Below are 19,061 nucleotides of genomic sequence, written 5' to 3' on the forward strand. Positions count from 1 at the left end.
CACACACACACACACACACACACACACACACACACACACACACACACACGCACCAGAACTTCCCAATGATTAATTGCGACTGTTTGGGCTCTCCAGCTAATCTCTTCTGTGTTGTGTTTAATTAAAGGCGCTGTCTGAAGTTATTACTCTGTTTACATATTCATCTGTTTACCTCGCGATCCGATCAATGCCAGGGCCCCACAGGTGACAGGCACTCTAATCACTGGGCTCCACAGACATCACTCCACACCCTCTGAGACAGATGCAAATACCCTGCACTCTATCACAGTCAAGACTGTCTGGGGGGCGCCGAAGAAAAAGAGGACGGCTAATTCCTCAAATTGACCATAAGAGGTCACCTTAGGAGCGGACAAACGCTGCGAGATCTTCCGCACAGATTTCACCAGCTTATTAACCCCTTTCGGACCTGAGATACAATTCTACACATGTCTTCTAAAAACGTTTTTCTGAAACACTTATGTTGCTGTAATATCAGTGGTGCTGGTTTTTGTTCCAGGGACCCCCAGAAGCAAAGATTTGAGTAAAAAGTAAAAATTGCTTTAAAAATATATATATTCAAAGATTTGCACACATTTTCACGATTTAAAAAAAAATAGCAGATCTAAAGCTATGAGCTTGTATATCTGCTATTTTTGAATAGCCAAAGTATAAAATAATGGTTAAAGTGGTTACACAGATGCGTTCCCAGTTTTAATGGGTTAACCCTAGCTAGCGTCCATATTTTGGGGGGAACATTAGGCAAAAGAAAATCAATCTGCAAGCTTTTAGATTGGCTATTTTTGGCAAAGAAATTTGGTGTAAAGAGAAAAAAAAGGGATTAAAGTACAGTTGCAACTAACCGTTTTTCTAAGAATTAGAGGGTTTAAGTGGTTAAGAACAACATTGCCGTTCATGGCTCTTGTTTTCGAAATTGGGGCGCGTTGAGAAAACACTCCAAAAAGATGGTAGAGTGAGGGATATTAATCCTACCTCAAAAGAAATGTGTGTGACAGCTTAAATGCGGCTGCATTGTAAGAAAATTATGTCAGCTTTCAACTTAATCCTTTAATCTTGTACAGTGGCGTAAAAAAAACAAAAAAAAAAACCTGCAGCGTTAGCAAGTGGTCCTTACTTGACGGTGACGCTGGGATCATGGGTCACGCCGCAGGTCATAACAGCCTTGGTTCCTTTGATGACGCTCTGGTCCTGTGGGGGCTTGGTGATACGGGTCCTTGCTGTTCAGAAAACACACAGCAAGGTCACACATCAGAGTCTCTTGTTTGAACGGCTGATTGAACTGAGGCCGCTGAGTTTACACTGGATTCACTCCCAGCTTTGTCTAGCTTTGTTGCCTGATCCATCCTACACAAGTGGAGTTTTTTTTCTCTATTTTTTCTTTTTTTCTCTCGCATTGCTTGGATGTATGGTGCAGAGAGCCTCTGGTGCAATTCACACAAAAAACGAGTATACCCTCTGTACATGCATTCATAAAATATTGATGATGATAAGACCTGAACCGAAAAAGGGCAACTTCACCAGGAACTGAGAGAAACACAAAAGACAATTTTCCATTGACATGAATTGGACATTTTCAATGGTTTTCGGCTTGTTTTCATAGTCGCGATTGTTTTGTTTTGTTTTGCTTTGTCTCTTCAGGCTGCAATAACTATGTACTGCCTTGCGGTAGGTAATAAACCTGGTTTGTGCTCTACTGACCCCAGACCAGCAAGTCGGAGGCAGCCTCATCAATGCCCCTGGAGTTACTGGCCATGCAGGTGTAGGTGCCAGCGTCCGACAGGTGGGACGGACTGATCAGCAGGCTGCCCGACTCCAGCAGGGTGAACCTGGGCAGCTGGACCGAGCCACTGGCCAACACACGCTCCCCTGCAGGGATGGATGGAGGAGAGGAGGGGGGAGAGGGGGGGGGGGGGCAATGAGAAGAGCATATAGTTGCTGTCGAGTGGAAAGGAAACCTTGTATGTCCAAAGCGTTACTTCTCAGGAAATTGATTTTTTTTAACCTGTGTTCCAATGGATCGAATGTAGTTATTATTTAGTCATAAGCTCTTGTTGAAACATTTCATTGGTTCAATATCTATAAAACCCACTGACACATTTTCACTTTAATATTTTTTTTCAAATATGTCCAAATAAACAGATCTACGTCTCGATGCAACGTGTTCTGATCTCAAAGATCTGGTATTTTCAGTGCGCGACCTAGACATACAGCAGGGCATAAATGAAGCTCTTGAACGTTGCAGAGAGAAATCACAGCACTAAGAGAAACGCCCTGGGAGAGAGAACTCCATGCAAGTCAAACCTGCTTTGGAGGAAGAGAGGGGGGGGGAAAGAAAAAGACAGAAAAAGAAATCCCTCATTTTCCAGGAATGGTGCATACGGTATATGGCTGCCATTTTGTCTCTACATTTCTTTTCTGACAGGATGGCAATGTGCTGTAATAATGTAACACCCCGGCTGCCCCCGTGCCGCAAGCCAAAAGCCAACCCACCTTTCTGCCAGGTGATGGCTGGCCGCGGGGCTCCGGAGGTCTCGCAGTGGAGAATGACTGACATGCCGTCAATCACCGCGCTGTCTGCCGGCCCGGCAGTGATGTTGGGAGCGATACCTGGTGCAGGAGGAGGTCATTCACACACACGCACGCGCGCACGCACGCACGCACGCACGCACGCACGCACGCACGCACGCACGCACGCACGCACGCACGCACGCACACACACACACACACACACACACACACACACACACACACACACACACACACACACACACACACACACACACACACACACACACACACACACACACACACACACACACACACACACACACACACACACACACCACACACATAAGCATGAGCAACACACGCAATCAGAGCTGATAATGAGACATGAATAGATTTTCCTCTCTAACAAAGCGGACAATGGCTCGGAGCTTAACACATTAAGACCGGGAACGCATTTTGTGTAACCACTTGAACCATTATTTTATACTTTGGCTATTCAAAAATAGCAAAAATCTACAAGCTCACGCTGTGGCACCGAGTGCGGCGCCATGAGCGTTTAGATCTGCAATTTAAAAAAAAAACATGAACATGTATATATATATACATAAAATGTATATATAAAAAACTAGGACCAGGAGACCTGGTACTGCCAGACCCCTAGTGGTTGAAGGAAAAGAGGGACAAAAGAGGGACAAAAGAGGGACGAAAGAGGGACGAAAGAGGGACAAAAGAGATCTCTGTATGTGTCTGTCTGTGTCCCTTTTATGCCCATATATGGACAAAAGAGGGACAAAAGAGGGACGAAAGAGGGACAGACAAAGCCTCATGTAGGCCGACCCTCTGGGTCTGGCAAATATATTCAAAGATTTGCAAACATTTTCAAGATTTTTCAAAAATAGCATACCTACAAGCTCATAGCGCGGCACTCGGTGCCGCGCTATGAGCTTGTAGATCTGCTATTTTTGAATAGCCAAGGTATAAGATAATGGTTAAAATGACAGATGCTTTCCCGGTCTTAATGGGTTAATAGAGCCATAAGACGTTAACGAAGGGGCTTCTGCCAGGTCTCATTCGCCAACATGGCACGGAGAAGATGACATTCCTGCTCCGGCTCTCGCTCATTCTCTTGTGCAAAATAGCCAATAATTGCCCCAGCATTTGAGGTGACAAACCTGCCACTGTTAAGGGAAAGAGAGATAGACGATGGGTGATGGAGGCAAGGGGGACGAGACGAGAGGAGAAGAAAAGAGGTTGTATGGAGAAGAATTAATAAGAAAAAAAGAGGGGAGGGGCGGGGAGGGGAGGGAAGGGAAGGGGAGGAGAGGAGAGGAGAGGAGAGGAGAGGAGAGGAGAGGAGAGCAGAGGAGAGGAGAGGAGAGGAGAGGAGAGGAGAGGAGAGGAGAGGAGAGGATAGAACAGAACAGAACAGAACAGAACAGAACAGAACAGAACAGAACAGAACAGAACAGAACAGAACAGAACAGAACAGAACAGAACAGAACAGAACAGAACAGAAGCTACAGTAGCAGACAGGATTGTTTTTTAGGAAATTGAATTGAAATTGAATTCATGGAGTTTTCGTCGCATTCCTAAGCCAATAATTTGATGATCGTCGGAGACTCAATGAGTCTCCATTGAGTCTCCGCCGGTCATCAACTTATTGGCTCAGGATTGCGACAAAAACATCTCCATGAATTCAAGGCTTCATGGGGGGGTGTAATTGATTGAAAATAAGTACTTTTTGTGGTGAACTACTCCCTTAAGACCTGAGGCCGATTCTACAAATCAGTTCTTCTTCCTGCTAAATCAGTAGTTCTCACACTTTCAAGGTCTTCTAAATCCTTTTTTGAAAACAGTTTTTTGAAAAAACTTATGTTGCTATATCACTGTTTCTCAAACTTTTTCATGTCAAGGACCCCCAAAATTATCCATCTCAAAATATTTTGTTCCAGGGACCTCCAGAAGCAAAGATTTGAGTTACAAAGGTTCGCTTAAAAAAAGAAATATATTCATAGATTTGCACACATTTTCTCGAATTTTCAAAAATAGCAGATCTAGAAGCTCATAGCGCAGCACTTAGTGCCGTGCTATGAGCTTGTATATCTGCTATTTTTCAATAGCGAAAGTGTAAAAGAATGCTTTTTTAGCTCAGATCAAAAAGTTACACAGATGCGTTCCAGGTCTTAATGGGTTTAAAAGGTGTGTTTGAACGTACTGGTGACAGCCAGGTAGGTGTTGGTTTGAATCTCTCCTGCCAGGTTGCGGGAGAAACACTGGAACATGCCGGTGTCGTCTGGCAGGAGGCCGTTGATCTGCAGACTCCCTCCTACCAGGACTCTGTACCTGGGGATCTTCACTGGACTGATGGGCACTGCGTCTTTATACCACACTATGTCCGGCTGGGGTGTGCCTAAAGTACAGTAGGGAGCAGTGGTGGAAAAAGTATCAATACTGCAATGTAGAAATACCCTGTTACAAGTAAACGTCCGGAATTCAAAATTTACTTGAGTAAAAGTACAAAAGTATTGGTATCAAAATGTACTTAAAGTGCCAAAAGTAGAAAGTACTCATTATGCAGATGGTCCCATTTCACAAGTTCTCAAATGTATAAAATGTATAGAAATCCTTTGAAAATAGCAGATCTACATGCTCACAATGCGTCGCATCGCGACGCGTTGTGAGCTTGTAGATCGGCTATTTTCAAATGGCCGAAATGTATATAAGGCTGAAGTGGTTAATGTATGTTTTGTAATAATAACACAAATCTACAAAATAACTAGTAACTAAAGTTTTCAAATAATTGTAGTGGAGTAAAAGTACAATATTTGTAATGGGGTAGAAGTAAAAGTATAGCAAATTGAAAATACTCCAGTAAAGTACAGTACTTGAGTAAATGTAAATGTTACTTTACACCACTGGTAAGGAGGCAAGAGAAGCTACATTTATTTTGATCATCTCTCTCTCTCTCTCTCTCTCTCCTCTCACACATGAGAACAAACCATCTCATAACATCAAACAAACAGAAAACACCTCTGACCTCGTGCCTGACAGGGGATGTCCACCACCTTCTCCATTTCCGCGCTGATGTGAATCGGGGGTTCTTTGACGAACAAAGGATGTTCTGTAGGAAGAAACAAAACAAAACAAGATTAGTATAAAACACTGCTATACACACTCACCATTATCGATGCTTTTTTTTCTCCTCCTCCCTCTGATGTTGCAGCCGTTGTTAGACACTCTCTGGATAAAAGCACAAATATCTAATAGCGAAATGCCCATTTAGAGAACAAAAACAAAAGAAACGATTGATGTGGATCTTGGGATCAACATAGGGCAGTGTGGGTGGCCCAGCTTATGACATCAGTCATCTATGACGTCAATCGCCTATGACAGGGGTCTTCAACAGGGGGTCCGGGACCCCTAGGGGGTCCTCAGAGCTACTATAGGGGGTCCACCAAATCTTTGTGTGAGAGGATTTTTTTTTTTACATTAACCACTTGAACCCTAGCATCCCTATTCTGAGGGGAACATTAGCCGAAAATAGCAGATCTACAAGCTCACAACGCCTCGCACTGCGAGGCGTTGTGAGCTTGTAGATCTGCTATTTTTGGCAAAGAGGTATAGGTGTAGAGGGAGAAAAGAGAAAAATAAGTTTAATCTGAAACACAATTTTATACAATAGAGAGGGGGTCCCTGCTTCATCTCTCTCTCAGCTAGGGGGTACTTGGGTTGAAAATGTTGAAGACCCCTGCCTGGTCTATGACATATCTATGATGTATGACTCCAAATTTGGGCATCGTTTCGGCCCGATCAGTGTCCCATTGACTTCCATTATGAAATTAAAATTAAACATAATATGTGGGAATGGTACTTCTGTGGGCTACTGGCAGTGTGCACAAGAAATTGGACTTGCATAGACAGACACACAGACTGATCCTCGGCTATAGACACCTGCAGAGCCACGCAGTAAAAACACACTATAAATACCCTTGTCAGCATGGCTCTGTGATCTACTGCTATGGAGGTGTTGGCCAACCCAGAAGTGACCCCCCACCATGAGTTCCCACCACAGATTTCCAAAGGGACTTTTGGGTTTATTAAGGCAGTATTTCTTAGCTCTGTACTGTAGGTGAGAAAATAGCTCTTTCTTAGCTTTCTAGGAAGGAAGCAAAGGCTCGTTGAATGATATTAACGTTACAATCAGTACGCTTTGTCTCTTGCCTCCCTGTCCTGAAGGAGAGAGGTATCATTTCAACAATTTCCAAACTACAGTAAAAATGGTGGTTGTCCAATCCACCTGCTTCAAAGGACTTTATTGACATTGTCATCCAGTACAGTAAGTGTCCTACCTGACAGGATCGACATTTCTCAGTGGAAGAGTAATGAGACATACTTTAGGGCGGTGGTTCTCAAAGTGAGGTCCAGGGACCCCCCAGGGGTCCTTGGGGGGGTTCCAGGGGGTCCCCAGCAAAAGTAGTTAAATACAGCATCACAATCACTTTAACCACTTTTTCCATTTATATTTTGGCAATATAAAAAATGTTGCAGATCTACAAGCTCACAGCACGTCACTTTGTGCCGTGCTGCGAGCTTGTACATCAGCTATTTCTGATGTTTGGATTTTTCTTTAACGTAAATCTTCTCTTCTGGGTGTACCTGGCACAAAACATTTTCAGATGGGGGGTCCGTGGCCAAATATATATCAATTTGGGGGTCCTTATTGGCACAAAAAAGGTGTGAGAACCACTGCTTTAGGGTCTAAAAAAAACAACCATTGGAAATCTGTTGAGGGAACCCACTGCAAACTCACTTTCCAGGTTTTAGCACTACTACAACTGTAGCACTGTACTGACACTTAGTTAGGCACAGTGGTGGAAAGTAACTAAGTACATTTACTTAAGTACTGTACTTAAGTACAATTTTGAGGTATTTGTACTTTACTTGAGTATTTCCAATTTCCAATACTTTTACTTCTACTCCACTACATCTCAGAGGCAAATATTGTACTTTTACTCCACAACAATTATATGAAAACTTTAGTTACTTTACTTTTCAGATATAAATGATGATATAATGAAACATACATTAACCACTTTAGCCCTATTTTATACACAGGCTATTTGAAAATAGCAGATCTACAAGCTCACAACGCGTCGCATCGCGACGCGTTGTGAGCTTGTAGATCGGCTATTTTCAAATATTTAGTACTTTTACTTTTGGTACTTTAAGTACATTTTGATGCCAATATTTTTGTGCTTTTACTCAAGTAAATTTAACATTTTTGACTTTTACTTGTAACAGAGTATTTTTATATTGCAATATTGGTACTTTTACTTAAGTAAAGAATTTGAGTGCTTTTTCCACCACTGGGTTAGGCAGTGTGAGGCTGAGAAGTAGACTGGATGTCATTTACCAAGAACGTGCAAGTAGGCACCAGCGGTGACCGGTGGGACGCTGCTGCTGCGCAGTGACGCCTCGCATTCATAGAAGCCACTGTCCTTCACCGACGGCAGGCTGACGACCAGTCTGCGGCCAAAGTCTCGGATACCCGTGTTGACCACCACTCCATCTTTCCTCCAAGTAATACTCATCTTGACAAGTGGCCTGAAGGAGGGAAGGTGAAAAGAGAGAGCAAGGGACGGAGACAGAGAGAGAGAGGGAGAGCGACAGAGGGAGAGAATGAAAGCAGAGCGTGGCTTTTAATACAGATTTCTATTCCGTTTCAAGGTTGTGGCTCGCTGAGGGAATGATGGAATAGATTCTGTCATTCTGATTAAGTCTTCGAATGGGAGATAATAGTCAGCATTCAGGACAAGGGGTGAGGAGTAGGTGAGAAGAGCAAGGAGAGGAACCTTGAATCAACTAGTCGGATGGCGGAGAGGAACAAGGTGAGCGATGTATACAATGCATCTTGCTATCACATTCAAACAAAAGATATCAAGGCTCACGCCAGTGATGATGAAATTCCAGCGGTGAGGTGATCTTGAGTGTGTCTGCGTGTATTGTGCCTGTGCCTGTGCCTGTGCCTGTGCGTGTGCGTGTGCGTGTGTGTGTGTGTGTGTGTGTGCGTGTGTGTGTGTTCACTTTACAATTTGAGAAACAGACATTGTGTGGATAAATGGTTGTTTTTATGGTTAAAAAATATTTGGGGAGTTAGGCTCAAGGTGACTCACCACCAAACAGACTACTTCAGACTAGCCTGAGTATCAGACTGAAGCTGCGTGGAGCTTCAGTCTGACATTGGCTTCAGTGTAGGCGATTACAAGGGGAAGGGGATTAGAATTTCCCTAAACAATTTGAATTGGTTTAGAATTTCCCTAAACCAATCACAAGGGATCCCCACCCCCATCCCCACCTCCGACACTCATTGGACTTACTTTTTGTACCGAATAAACACCAGACCAAGAGGGGCAGTCCACTCAGAGAGTGGGCGGGGTCTATGGTGTGGAACCAGGCTAACTTCCGACTACAACAGACTGGCAGTCTGTTGGCAAAAGTTGCCAATAGACTGCGCACATTGTTGTGCGCACATTGTTGTGTTAATGCGTTAAGAGCTGGCAGGCTGGCCTGCCAGTGTTGCCAGGTCTGCTTATTATAAACGACTTTGGGCTTGTTTTCCTGTAAAGTCGCTTGTAAATATTCATAGTTGCTGGTTGCTTTAGTTTGGGCTTGTCTCTGAAGTGTAGTTGTTTATTTGGGCTGGCTTTTCATAGACCTGGTCGCTTGTTTCACTCACAGAATCTAGCAACACCGAAGCCAGCTCGGACCAAACCATTACCCGCCTCTCTCCCCCCTCTTCACTACCCCACGGCTCTACCCGTCGGCCCAAAGACTGAACATGCTCGGTTTCTCATCGTCGGGTCGATAGAGGCCCCGACCCGACGGAACGACGCTATTCGACAACAGGTTGTCGGCAGCAGACGTTTTCCAACGCCTCCCGCCGCCGAGTCGGGACTAAATCGGTGCGGTGGAGAGCTGCCTTTAGATTCAGGTTAGGGTTAGGATTAGGCATTTAAAGGTTACAGTAGGTTTAGGGGAAATATAGAGTTAGAGTTATGCCTGATTTATACTTAGAAATAGCCAATCTATTCGCTCATATAGCGCAGTGTGAGCTCGGCTATTTTTGGTGTGCAACACAGGTGTGCAACTAAGTATAAATCAGGCGTTATAGGGTTAGGATTTAAAATGTCAAAGATAAAAATGACATTTACGAAATTGCTGATAAAAATGTTTTATGTCCGCACAAGTATAGTAATACAAACGCGCGCGTGTGTGTGCGCGTGTGCGTGTGTATGCGCGTGTGTGTGTGTGAGTATGTATGTGTGTGTGTGTGTGTGTATGTGTGTAGGTGTGAGTGAGAGAGAACCACACACCTGGCGTTGGCGATGCATTCCATGATCGCCTCAGTCCGTCCTACAGTCACACTGGTGTTCCTCGGGGAAACGATGATGGAGGGGGCGATGGGGTCCGCGGGTCCCCCCACATCTGCACACACAGTCACACACACACACACACACACACACACACACACACACACACACACACAGAGGAATGGAGGGAGAAATGAATAAAGGAAAAAAAAGAAACACAGACTGACCTCATATCTCGCCTGCGCATCTACTCAATATAACCAAGTGTTTACGAGCGAGTTCTTACAGGGAGGCTGACCATCCATCACGGCTACAGCCGGCGTACCGTCGCCCAGCCTCCCTGTGTGTTATTAACCCTTTAAGACCTGAGGACCCCATTCTACAAAATATCTTCTAAATCCTAACAGTTTTCTGAAAAAAACGTATGTTGCTATATGACTTTTCATGTCAATATATGTATTTGGCTGCGGACCCCCATCTCAAAATATTTTGTTCCAGGGACCCCCAGAAGCAAAGAAAGAAAAAATATCATATTCAAAATGTCACAATGTTTCAAAAATAGCAGATCTACAAGCTCGCAGCGCGGCACGAAGTGACGCGCTGTGAGTTTGTATATCTGTTATTTTTGAATAGCCAAACTATAAAATAATGGTTGAAGTGGTTAAAATCTAAAGTGACACAGATGCTTTCCCGGTTTTAATGGATTAATACCCGCCTTTACTTTAGATCCCCCTTTTTTTTTTTTTTACTGCACACAGCATTTCCTGAGCACGGCGTTAGCCCAGGTGATAGGAACCATTATGTAGTATAATTGAGACAAACAGAGACGGCGATTAAATGCAGCACCATCGCTCACTGGCTCCACAGAGCCCGCAGCCAGCCATCGATTCACTGCCCTCAATCAGTGATCTCTCTCTGAATCTGGTCTCACCCAGCCCACCCCCCCCCGAATCACACACCTCCCTGAAGCACAGGTATGAGCGTATATGTGCTCAAATATATAATGTGTGTTCCATTTCCGTGCACTACAGCAGTGTACATGTATAAGGTGTGGGGCGGTGGCCCAAGCTTTCAGGCAGACTGTTTTTTATTTTTTATATTTTTTCTATCATGGCCCCACTTATTTGAAATGACTTACTTTTAGAGCGTTTTTTTTCCCTTTCCTTTTTGTTTTGGCATCGCTGTGTTGTGGCCGAACTCCAAGTGTGAAGACTGCGTGAATAAACAACACTGCCTCTTTAAAGAGTTTTTTTTTTTGCCAGGCTCCATTTGGACTGCCTCCTCAATTCCCTCCCAAGCTGTTCAAATATGAACGTGAGCTATAGTAAGTAATTCAATTGTATCGTGATGTGCAGAGCTTAGATGTGAGACGATTCACAGTCATAACTGACAAGACGCATATTTTTTAATTGGCATCATCTTAATTTTTTCCCTGCAGCCTGGGTTCTTGTAATAAGCTTTGATTGTTGTGTTCCACTGTTCCCAATGGAATAAACAGGGTCATACCGAAGTTATGCTGTACATGTTTTCATCTGCAAAATAATTAAACCGAAGTCTTTTTTAAATTAAAAACAACTATATTTAATGAAGCAAGTTACTAAATTACTCACAAGCACACATATGCACGCATACCAGTTTCAGGTTATTTCGTTATACAATTTGAGTTATACTGTATTCATATTCATTCCCATTCTCCTCCTTGAGGTGTCATTGTTTGGTATTTTTTTTCCTTTTGTCTTTGAGGCAGAGTCTCAAGGTCCCTCAGGGGGTTTCAATGTGTCACCTGCTGAATTTATAACACACTTGTCGTCATTCTTTTAAAAAAGGAAATAGAAGGATCAGGTAGACTCAATCTAAACTCTCTCAAGTGAGAAATGGATCGCTAAGGGCTAAATTATCACAGGGTCCAGTAGTTCAGATGTAATCTGATTGAATTTCGATTGGATCAAATCTTAATAAAGTAAAATAAAAAAAGGATTCTAAAGTCTTTACAATTTAGGCATTGAGCAGATGCTCTTATCCAGAGCGATTTACATGTAAGAGATGAACCCTAGTCAACAAACAACAGGGTAAATGGTCACGTAAGTAGAGTGCAAAGGAAAAAAACAATTTAGTGCTTCAAAGAAACTAGCATACTAGGTAAGCATCAAACCTAAACAACACGCTATCCAAATAACATCACGTAATCCAGTCTTGTTTTTGATCTGGATCAAGCCGTGGGTATGTGTTGTTAAAAAGGTTTAAGTAGGATTGGGATACCGTTGATCAAAAAAGAAATCAGGACTAACGCTGATCCTGTGGATTTCAGGAACATGTAATAAAACCTCTAAAATAAAACAACATTTGTACCATTTGCAATGTATTCAAACTCCTACCAAAATGGTGCTATTGAACAATACCTACATGTCAGTGCCTCTCTGTAAGTCCTCTCAGAACGACTGAATAAGATGGCTGTGTAATTGGTCGTTTCAAACACACAGCCATTAAACATCCATTAGCTGATGTGCTTTGGCTTGTGTTCAATTAAATCAATCATGCCTAAGGCCTATAAACTTTATGTTCACTACACCAAAGTGGTGGAACCATGGACTCAAAAGGGCCTAATTTCACTGCTGTAGAAACCCACGCAAACGCTGGAGGGTTTTTGGTGCTATTGCCTCAATATTAGATCAATTTAATTCTACCAAGGGTGGAGAAGTAACTAACAACAAGAAAAACAATATTTGGCTTGAAATCACCTGGAATTTGAATGCCATGGTATCTAGCCAGAAGAGGACCATATGGAGAGAAATATACTGTAGATGGAAGCATCTGAAGGGCAAGTCAATAAAGAACCATGCAGCTGAAGCAATAGGCAACAAGCTCTTCAGGAGAGGTGATTACACATATGGGGTTCTTGACATTATTGGAGGTGAAAACTTGCAAGCTCTGCAAGGGACTCAAGGTGTTGTAGGGGGCGGTGAGCCCACGATTGAAGAGGAATGCGAGCCAGTTCCTCCTAATGCAGAGGAAACATTTATTCTGGATCACAGCCCTGTTATTGAGGAAGAAGCCACAGGAGCTCAGAAGAGACTCGAAACCGTTCTTTGCCAAACAAAGATGATGATGCCTATAAATCACTTCTTAAATGAGAAACCGAAAGAGCAGGAGTACAGATTGGTCTGGCACAGGGACAAATCATTCTTACCAAACTACAGCAAACCAAAGGCAGACTTGAGGTCCGCTTCTCAAAAGCACAGATTCAAAATACTGGTCTCGCCACAAATTAAGAAGAACTCTGAACATTCTTTATTTTTTTACTACTGTACATTTAGCATTTTTATTATTTAAAACATTTGTTCAAAATATCCACAATGTATTTGTGAATAACGTGATAATGAATGTGTTTGTATATTTTTTTATTTGTTATGGGTTAAATGAGTTTAAAATAAATGGAAGGATATCTTTGTATTTTTTTGTATGTGCTGTTTTCTGTCTCTTTAAATAAAAACACTTAACGTGACCCCATGGTCGCTATACTGCCTGTTGTTCTTTACAAAGCTAGCCTTCATTGTGATATGTAATCCCATTTAGAGCACGGTTAATCTGGATTTGGTCATCTTGAATAGTTTGTATATGGATTAGGGGGAACCAAACCAATGTTGCTTTGAAAAACATGCACAAAAGCATGTGAACTGTTTCTAGAGACATACAGAGACACACATAAAAAAAAAAAAACAGAAACAAACTGTATTTGACTAGGAGCAGAAATGAAAACAGAAACGGAAACATCTTTAACTGTTCCGAACAGAAACATTAATAAGAAATCGCCATTACTGGTTAAATAAAGATATGTTTACGTTAATCAACATTAACGTAAACAGTGGCTCCGGACGTAGAGCGACTGTCTTAGAATCTGATGGTTCCCTGTTTGATCCCCAGCTCTTCCTGGCTATGTGTTGAACTGTCCTTGAGCAAGACACTGAACCCCTAACTGCTCCAGATGAGCAGGTTGGTACCTTGCATAGCTTCCTGTCAGGGAGTGTGTGTGCGAATGGGTGGATGTGAAATACATTGTAAAGTGCTTTGGAGAAAGGTGCTATGTAGTCCATTTAGATTTTGGCGTGCCTTCATTGTTTCACTGGGTGCTCTTATAAAAAAGGTGCTGCATGCCGCAGCCAGACCTTATTGCCAGAGAGCAATGAAGCTGCATGTTGTGTAGCTAACTGGCTCTACATTCTTTACAGCCATGATTGCCCATCATATCCAGTCACCACTTACTAGCCAACACCAATTCACGCCGTTATTGAGCTCAATTTACCCTTGTTCATCCGTGAATTTCATGGATTGAAGGTGATGAATAGGTAATTGAAGGCAATAAGTAGGTACTCTATCCTGATTGGCTGAAATTGGCAACCCAGAAGAGTTTTTCCCCCTGTTTAATAAAGAGCTGGAGAGACAGGGAGATCCCTGTTATTGAACAAACACTCTACAGCAATGATTACAATCAGAATATAAAGCTTTGACATTTTAATAAAAAACATATCAATAAAAATATCACTTAGCTAACCCTATCTTTGAAGATTTGTATAATATTGTGCTGCATATTAGTGCCAATATGAAGTGCAAATGCATTGTTTTTCAATTCTGCCACAATGTGAAATGAATTACGATGACTTTTCTTTAACATATAAAAATACGAAAATACATATTTGCACCAAAACATAGTGCAGATTTCTCAGTTGTTATGCAGAATGTACTTTGGCTGATTGGCTGAGTGTGTGTGTGCGTGTGTGTGCATGTGCGTGTGCGTGTGTGCGCGTGCATGTGCGTGCATGTGTGTGTGTGTGTGTGTGTGTGTGTGTGTGTGTGTGTGTGTTCAACATCATAGAGTACAGTATGGGACATCTATTTTCTGCAGGTTCCAATTAGAATTGGGTCAAATAGTAGGCTTGTTGTGTTTGTGTGTTGTTTTTTTATCCTACTTTGGGAAGATCCCCCATTCAACTTTCTGAACAACAAGGCCAGGATTGTGTGGATTCTTTTTACACTCTGGGTTAAATTATCCCTGACCCAGTGTATCTCTAAATTGCATTGAGTTGGCAAATGATTACGAAGCATCGGTCTAGCCTGACAAAGAAGTTTCATTTTGTTTTCCGGACAGCTTAATTGATTTTATGCTATTTGTGTGTTCCGCATCGTTTTTCATTTATTTTTCCAGGCTATCATCAATCTATTCATCAGAAGCAGATCAGGAAAAACTCAACTAACACACCATACAATGTGCCTGAGTCCAAACACTGATATTAGCTGATCAGATAAGAGATATCATCCATCATGTTTGTCTGTGTGTGTGTGTGTGTGTGTGTGTGTGTGTGTGTGTGTGTGTGTGTGTGTGTGTGTGTGTGTGTGTGTGTGTGTGTGTGTGTGTGTGTGTGTGTCTCATCTACGCTGCAGAGAACAAAAATAATACAGATACATCTACAAGCATTTATCAGCTCGCCTGGCATTGCTGGGGAACACGCATCGATCAGTGCGCTCCGGTTCCGGTACCCAGCACTGGCCGGGTTGAATAGAGTGAAATAGGCTCTCTCTCCTTCTTTCCCCCTCTCCTTATCCCTGCCCCCTGACTCCCCCTCTCTCTCGCTGATCGAGCTCTGGTCTGACGTCACACACAACAACATAAACCCTTGCTTAACAGTGTCTTACGGCGTGTAACGTTTACCTAACAACTGACCATTGCCTAATTTGTGCTGGCACTGGGCATGTCCAGTCCATATATGGGCATATTATCTGCATGCCTTCAACAGTCACCGTCACAACTTGTACTATTAGTTTTTCCTAATTCATAATCATTTGTATTGTGCGGATTGATAGCTTTCATACTGAGTTGTCATTGATGAGCATTTGCTTTGGACTGAAGCCTGATCCCCTCCACTTCACATCTTTTCTGTGGGATGGATGTTTATGTTTGATGTTTCTCAGGACTGTGTGAAATATAAACTGCACAAATGTACAAATGAATGTTTGATGACAGATATAAAGGCCTGTTAACTTTCACAACGTGGTGTTCAGTGTGCATTCCCATTCTTCTATAGAGGGAAGCTGGCACACAGGTACACAATACAATCCTAATTGTTAATTTAACTCAAATGGAACTGAATGGACCCACGAGGGCCCCAGCAGAGATCACAAATCAGTTGAAATGCTTCAAAGCGGTTAAAGTATGAAGCTAAACCGCAAGGTTTTCTTAACATCCTTTTTTACTGTTTTTAGATTTTCCATGAAAACACCACTTGAGCAATAGGTTAGGAATTTCACATCTTCTTGCATTTTTATCCACAGCCTGGACACAAACATCTTTGGCTATTAAAAGTGTATTTTTTATGATCTGGTACATTGCAGTTGGCCACTGTCAGAGTTGCTGGCGGGCACAGGGGTAGAGAGGTGTTGTGAATGAGATATGGATAATTTTCGGAAAAGGATTCACTATTCAGGGAGTGATTGAATCGGTAACATCAGTTCACACTGAGAGGGCAGGCACTTTTATTGAGTTTCCAGATGGTGAGAGTGGTGGAGAGGAGGAGATGTGTGAAAGCCTGGACAACTTGTCAGGTCATAGCTCTTAGCCCTTGTGTGTGTGTGTTATCTCCACCAGGCAGCAGGCAGGGGGGGGAGAATCTTGCATTCGCCCCTGTCTGTCTCCTGTGCACTTTGTCTCCTGTTACGTTGAATAATTATTTGACCACGGCTTTACTCCATGTGATATGGTCTGCTGGACAACACATTTAGTTGATAATGACATTTTGACTGCTGCTATCCCTTACACATTCTTTATGATCTTTTTGTCCTTAGTATCCTGCCCAAAAGTGCCATCAGAATATAACTTTATTTCATAACCTGTGCAGTACACCACTGCATGGAGCCTAAAACACACGTGGAGGACTGTTCCTATACTCTACCATGCTGGTCCCTTTAGTTTGTATTGCTTTCATAAACTGACAGATCAGCTGGTTGATGTGCTCTGGCTGCATACGCTCCAACTACTTTATTATGCTTATGTCAATTTGGACTGATATGGAGGCTGCTGTCATTGATATTCCCAGGCTGATTTGTGTTCCCACTCTGCCACATGCATATTAGACACAAGGCATTAACAATCAGCATCCTTTATCATAGCCTTCCCCCCATTGCCCCGTGCCTGGTCATTCATGCACAGTACAAAGCCAAAACCTGTCATCACATGCACCACACGCAGACACAATGATGGAGGGAGGGTGTGCCTCCCGGTAGAGATTTGCTCTCCACTGAGCACACCATGTTAGTGGCTGAAACACATCAAAAAGGAAGCATCCATACCCATTTCATATGGATTATGAAACATGGAGATACAAGGTTTCTGCACGACGGCAATTATATGATATCATATGATATGTGTACCGTATGGCTCATAGAAATGTATGGAGACACCTGTTCATGGAGATACGTAATTTATACCTAAAAGCGCACTGGAAAATCTTTTTTATAATTAACTCTTAACCTGAGTCCATCTGGTCATTAAGTGCATACATTTTTTTTAATATGTGATCACAGGAATCTGTATTTCCACTAATGTTTAGTGAAGAATTATAAAATGAGTAACCGTAATGAATAAATATGGTATAATACAGTAATGGCTGTAGGAGGTATATTAAATGCTTAGTGCCTTTAGATTCAGAAGTTCAATTTTAATAACATGCTTTGATCCAGCATAAATCTGATATTTAGCATGTCAAATTAATGTTGAACGTGTAGCCACATGTCTTGACAGTGTTTCCACAGCCACCTTTGTGTTCCTATCGCTAACAGGAAAAAAGTATGCAGGGCTTTTTCTTAACATAATAAATATAATCGGTAGTCATTAATGGGTTCGGTAACTGCATTTGCATGAACAGAGGCCAAAAGATACATTAAAATATTGATTTAAATTTAACGCATGCATTAAATTCTGTTGGGCGTCCTCTCGGCCAACCCTAACCAATCACATGCTGCTATAACCAAGGCAGGCCCCGTAACTCTAAAACAATCCCTATGTGTATATATGCGTGTGTGCGCACGCATGGACTGTACTTGATCATACACCGCTCTCAGTGTCATTTTAATAAATCCGGTGTGTGTGTGTGTGTGTGTGTGTGTGTGTGTGTGTGTGTGTGTGTGTGTGTGTGTGTGTGTGTGTGTGTGTGTGTGGAGGTGGGGAGGGGGGGCTTTATAGGCCTGTTCAATCAGCCCATAAGAGTTCTGTTGGAGTGAAGCCTAAAGGATGCTGTGGGACTGTAATGGACCTGTTAACCAGAGGCAGAAGGGCACAGCAGGAGAAAAGGACAACTATTGTGGGTGGGAGGTAATGGTTATGATTACACAGTAACGTCCTCAGCATTCATTTAGCTCTGAGAGGGTAACACTTTACCCAAAAATTGATTCAAATGGACTCATACATTTTTACACTCTCAGGGGTGAATTCACAAAGAATGGATTGCAACCGCTGACAGCACCATGAATTGTGCATTACTTGCAACGATATCTGTGCCATCTCAAGGTCCGATTCCAAAACAATATTGCGCTAATGATTATGACAAAACACACCCATAAAGTTTTCCAGCTGAGTGCAACTTGCCCTTGTTTTAGATCTGATTGCAATGATGTATTTGGCAGTGAATAAATGGTGTCTTTGTGCTGCACTATTTATTCGGGCGTTGATGTATCTTTGACTGTAACCGAGGAGTTTGTGGAGCTGGTGATGAGGCGTTATATAGGCCTGGCAAAAGCCAGAAAATGCTAATGTAATCAAAATCAAATGGCAAATTGTATTAGAGGTCTCTGGGTACGGTCGCACATCCACATCAGAAGTGTTGGTGTCCTGTTTTGCGGAAACTTGACGCGGCTAAAACATGGAGTTCAACATTGATGAACCAATAGGAAAGAAGTACATCACTTGGCAGGCATATCGCTTGTAGTTTTATTTCAGTGAGGTAACCACTCCAACCTAAGTCAAATGAACTACACACCAGAAAACGTCAACAGGCACGGCCCACAATCCGCAAGACAACATGGGTAATCGATGCAGGTGATGCCTCGGCATGCGTTCGCTACTCCGCTTCGTATGTGTGACCATACCCTAACCATTGGAAAGGTTATGCTCTTTTGTCC

General features: G+C 42.6%; 1 protein-coding gene across 1 annotated transcript in view; it reads right to left on the reverse strand.

Moving 5' to 3' along the window:
- The window catches only part of sdk2a (sidekick cell adhesion molecule 2a), a 120,465-nt gene that overhangs the window by 35,598 nt on the left and 65,806 nt on the right, over positions 1–19,061 (reverse strand). The window contains exons 6-12 of the mRNA XM_084071674.1: positions 9,900–10,011; positions 7,940–8,130; positions 5,564–5,647; positions 4,742–4,936; positions 2,509–2,625; positions 1,717–1,884; positions 1,133–1,235 (exon numbers count right to left, since the gene is read on the reverse strand). Coding sequence (XP_083927800.1) covers positions 1,133–1,235; positions 1,717–1,884; positions 2,509–2,625; positions 4,742–4,936; positions 5,564–5,647; positions 7,940–8,130; positions 9,900–10,011 — 970 coding nt within the window. The remainder of the gene's footprint in view (positions 1–1,132; positions 1,236–1,716; positions 1,885–2,508; positions 2,626–4,741; positions 4,937–5,563; positions 5,648–7,939; positions 8,131–9,899; positions 10,012–19,061) is intronic.

The sequence above is a fragment of the Gymnoscopelus microlampas genome, assembly GCF_963454915.1.
Source record: "Gymnoscopelus microlampas genome assembly, chromosome: 11".
Classification (NCBI taxonomy): domain Eukaryota; kingdom Metazoa; phylum Chordata; class Actinopteri; order Myctophiformes; family Myctophidae; genus Gymnoscopelus; species Gymnoscopelus microlampas.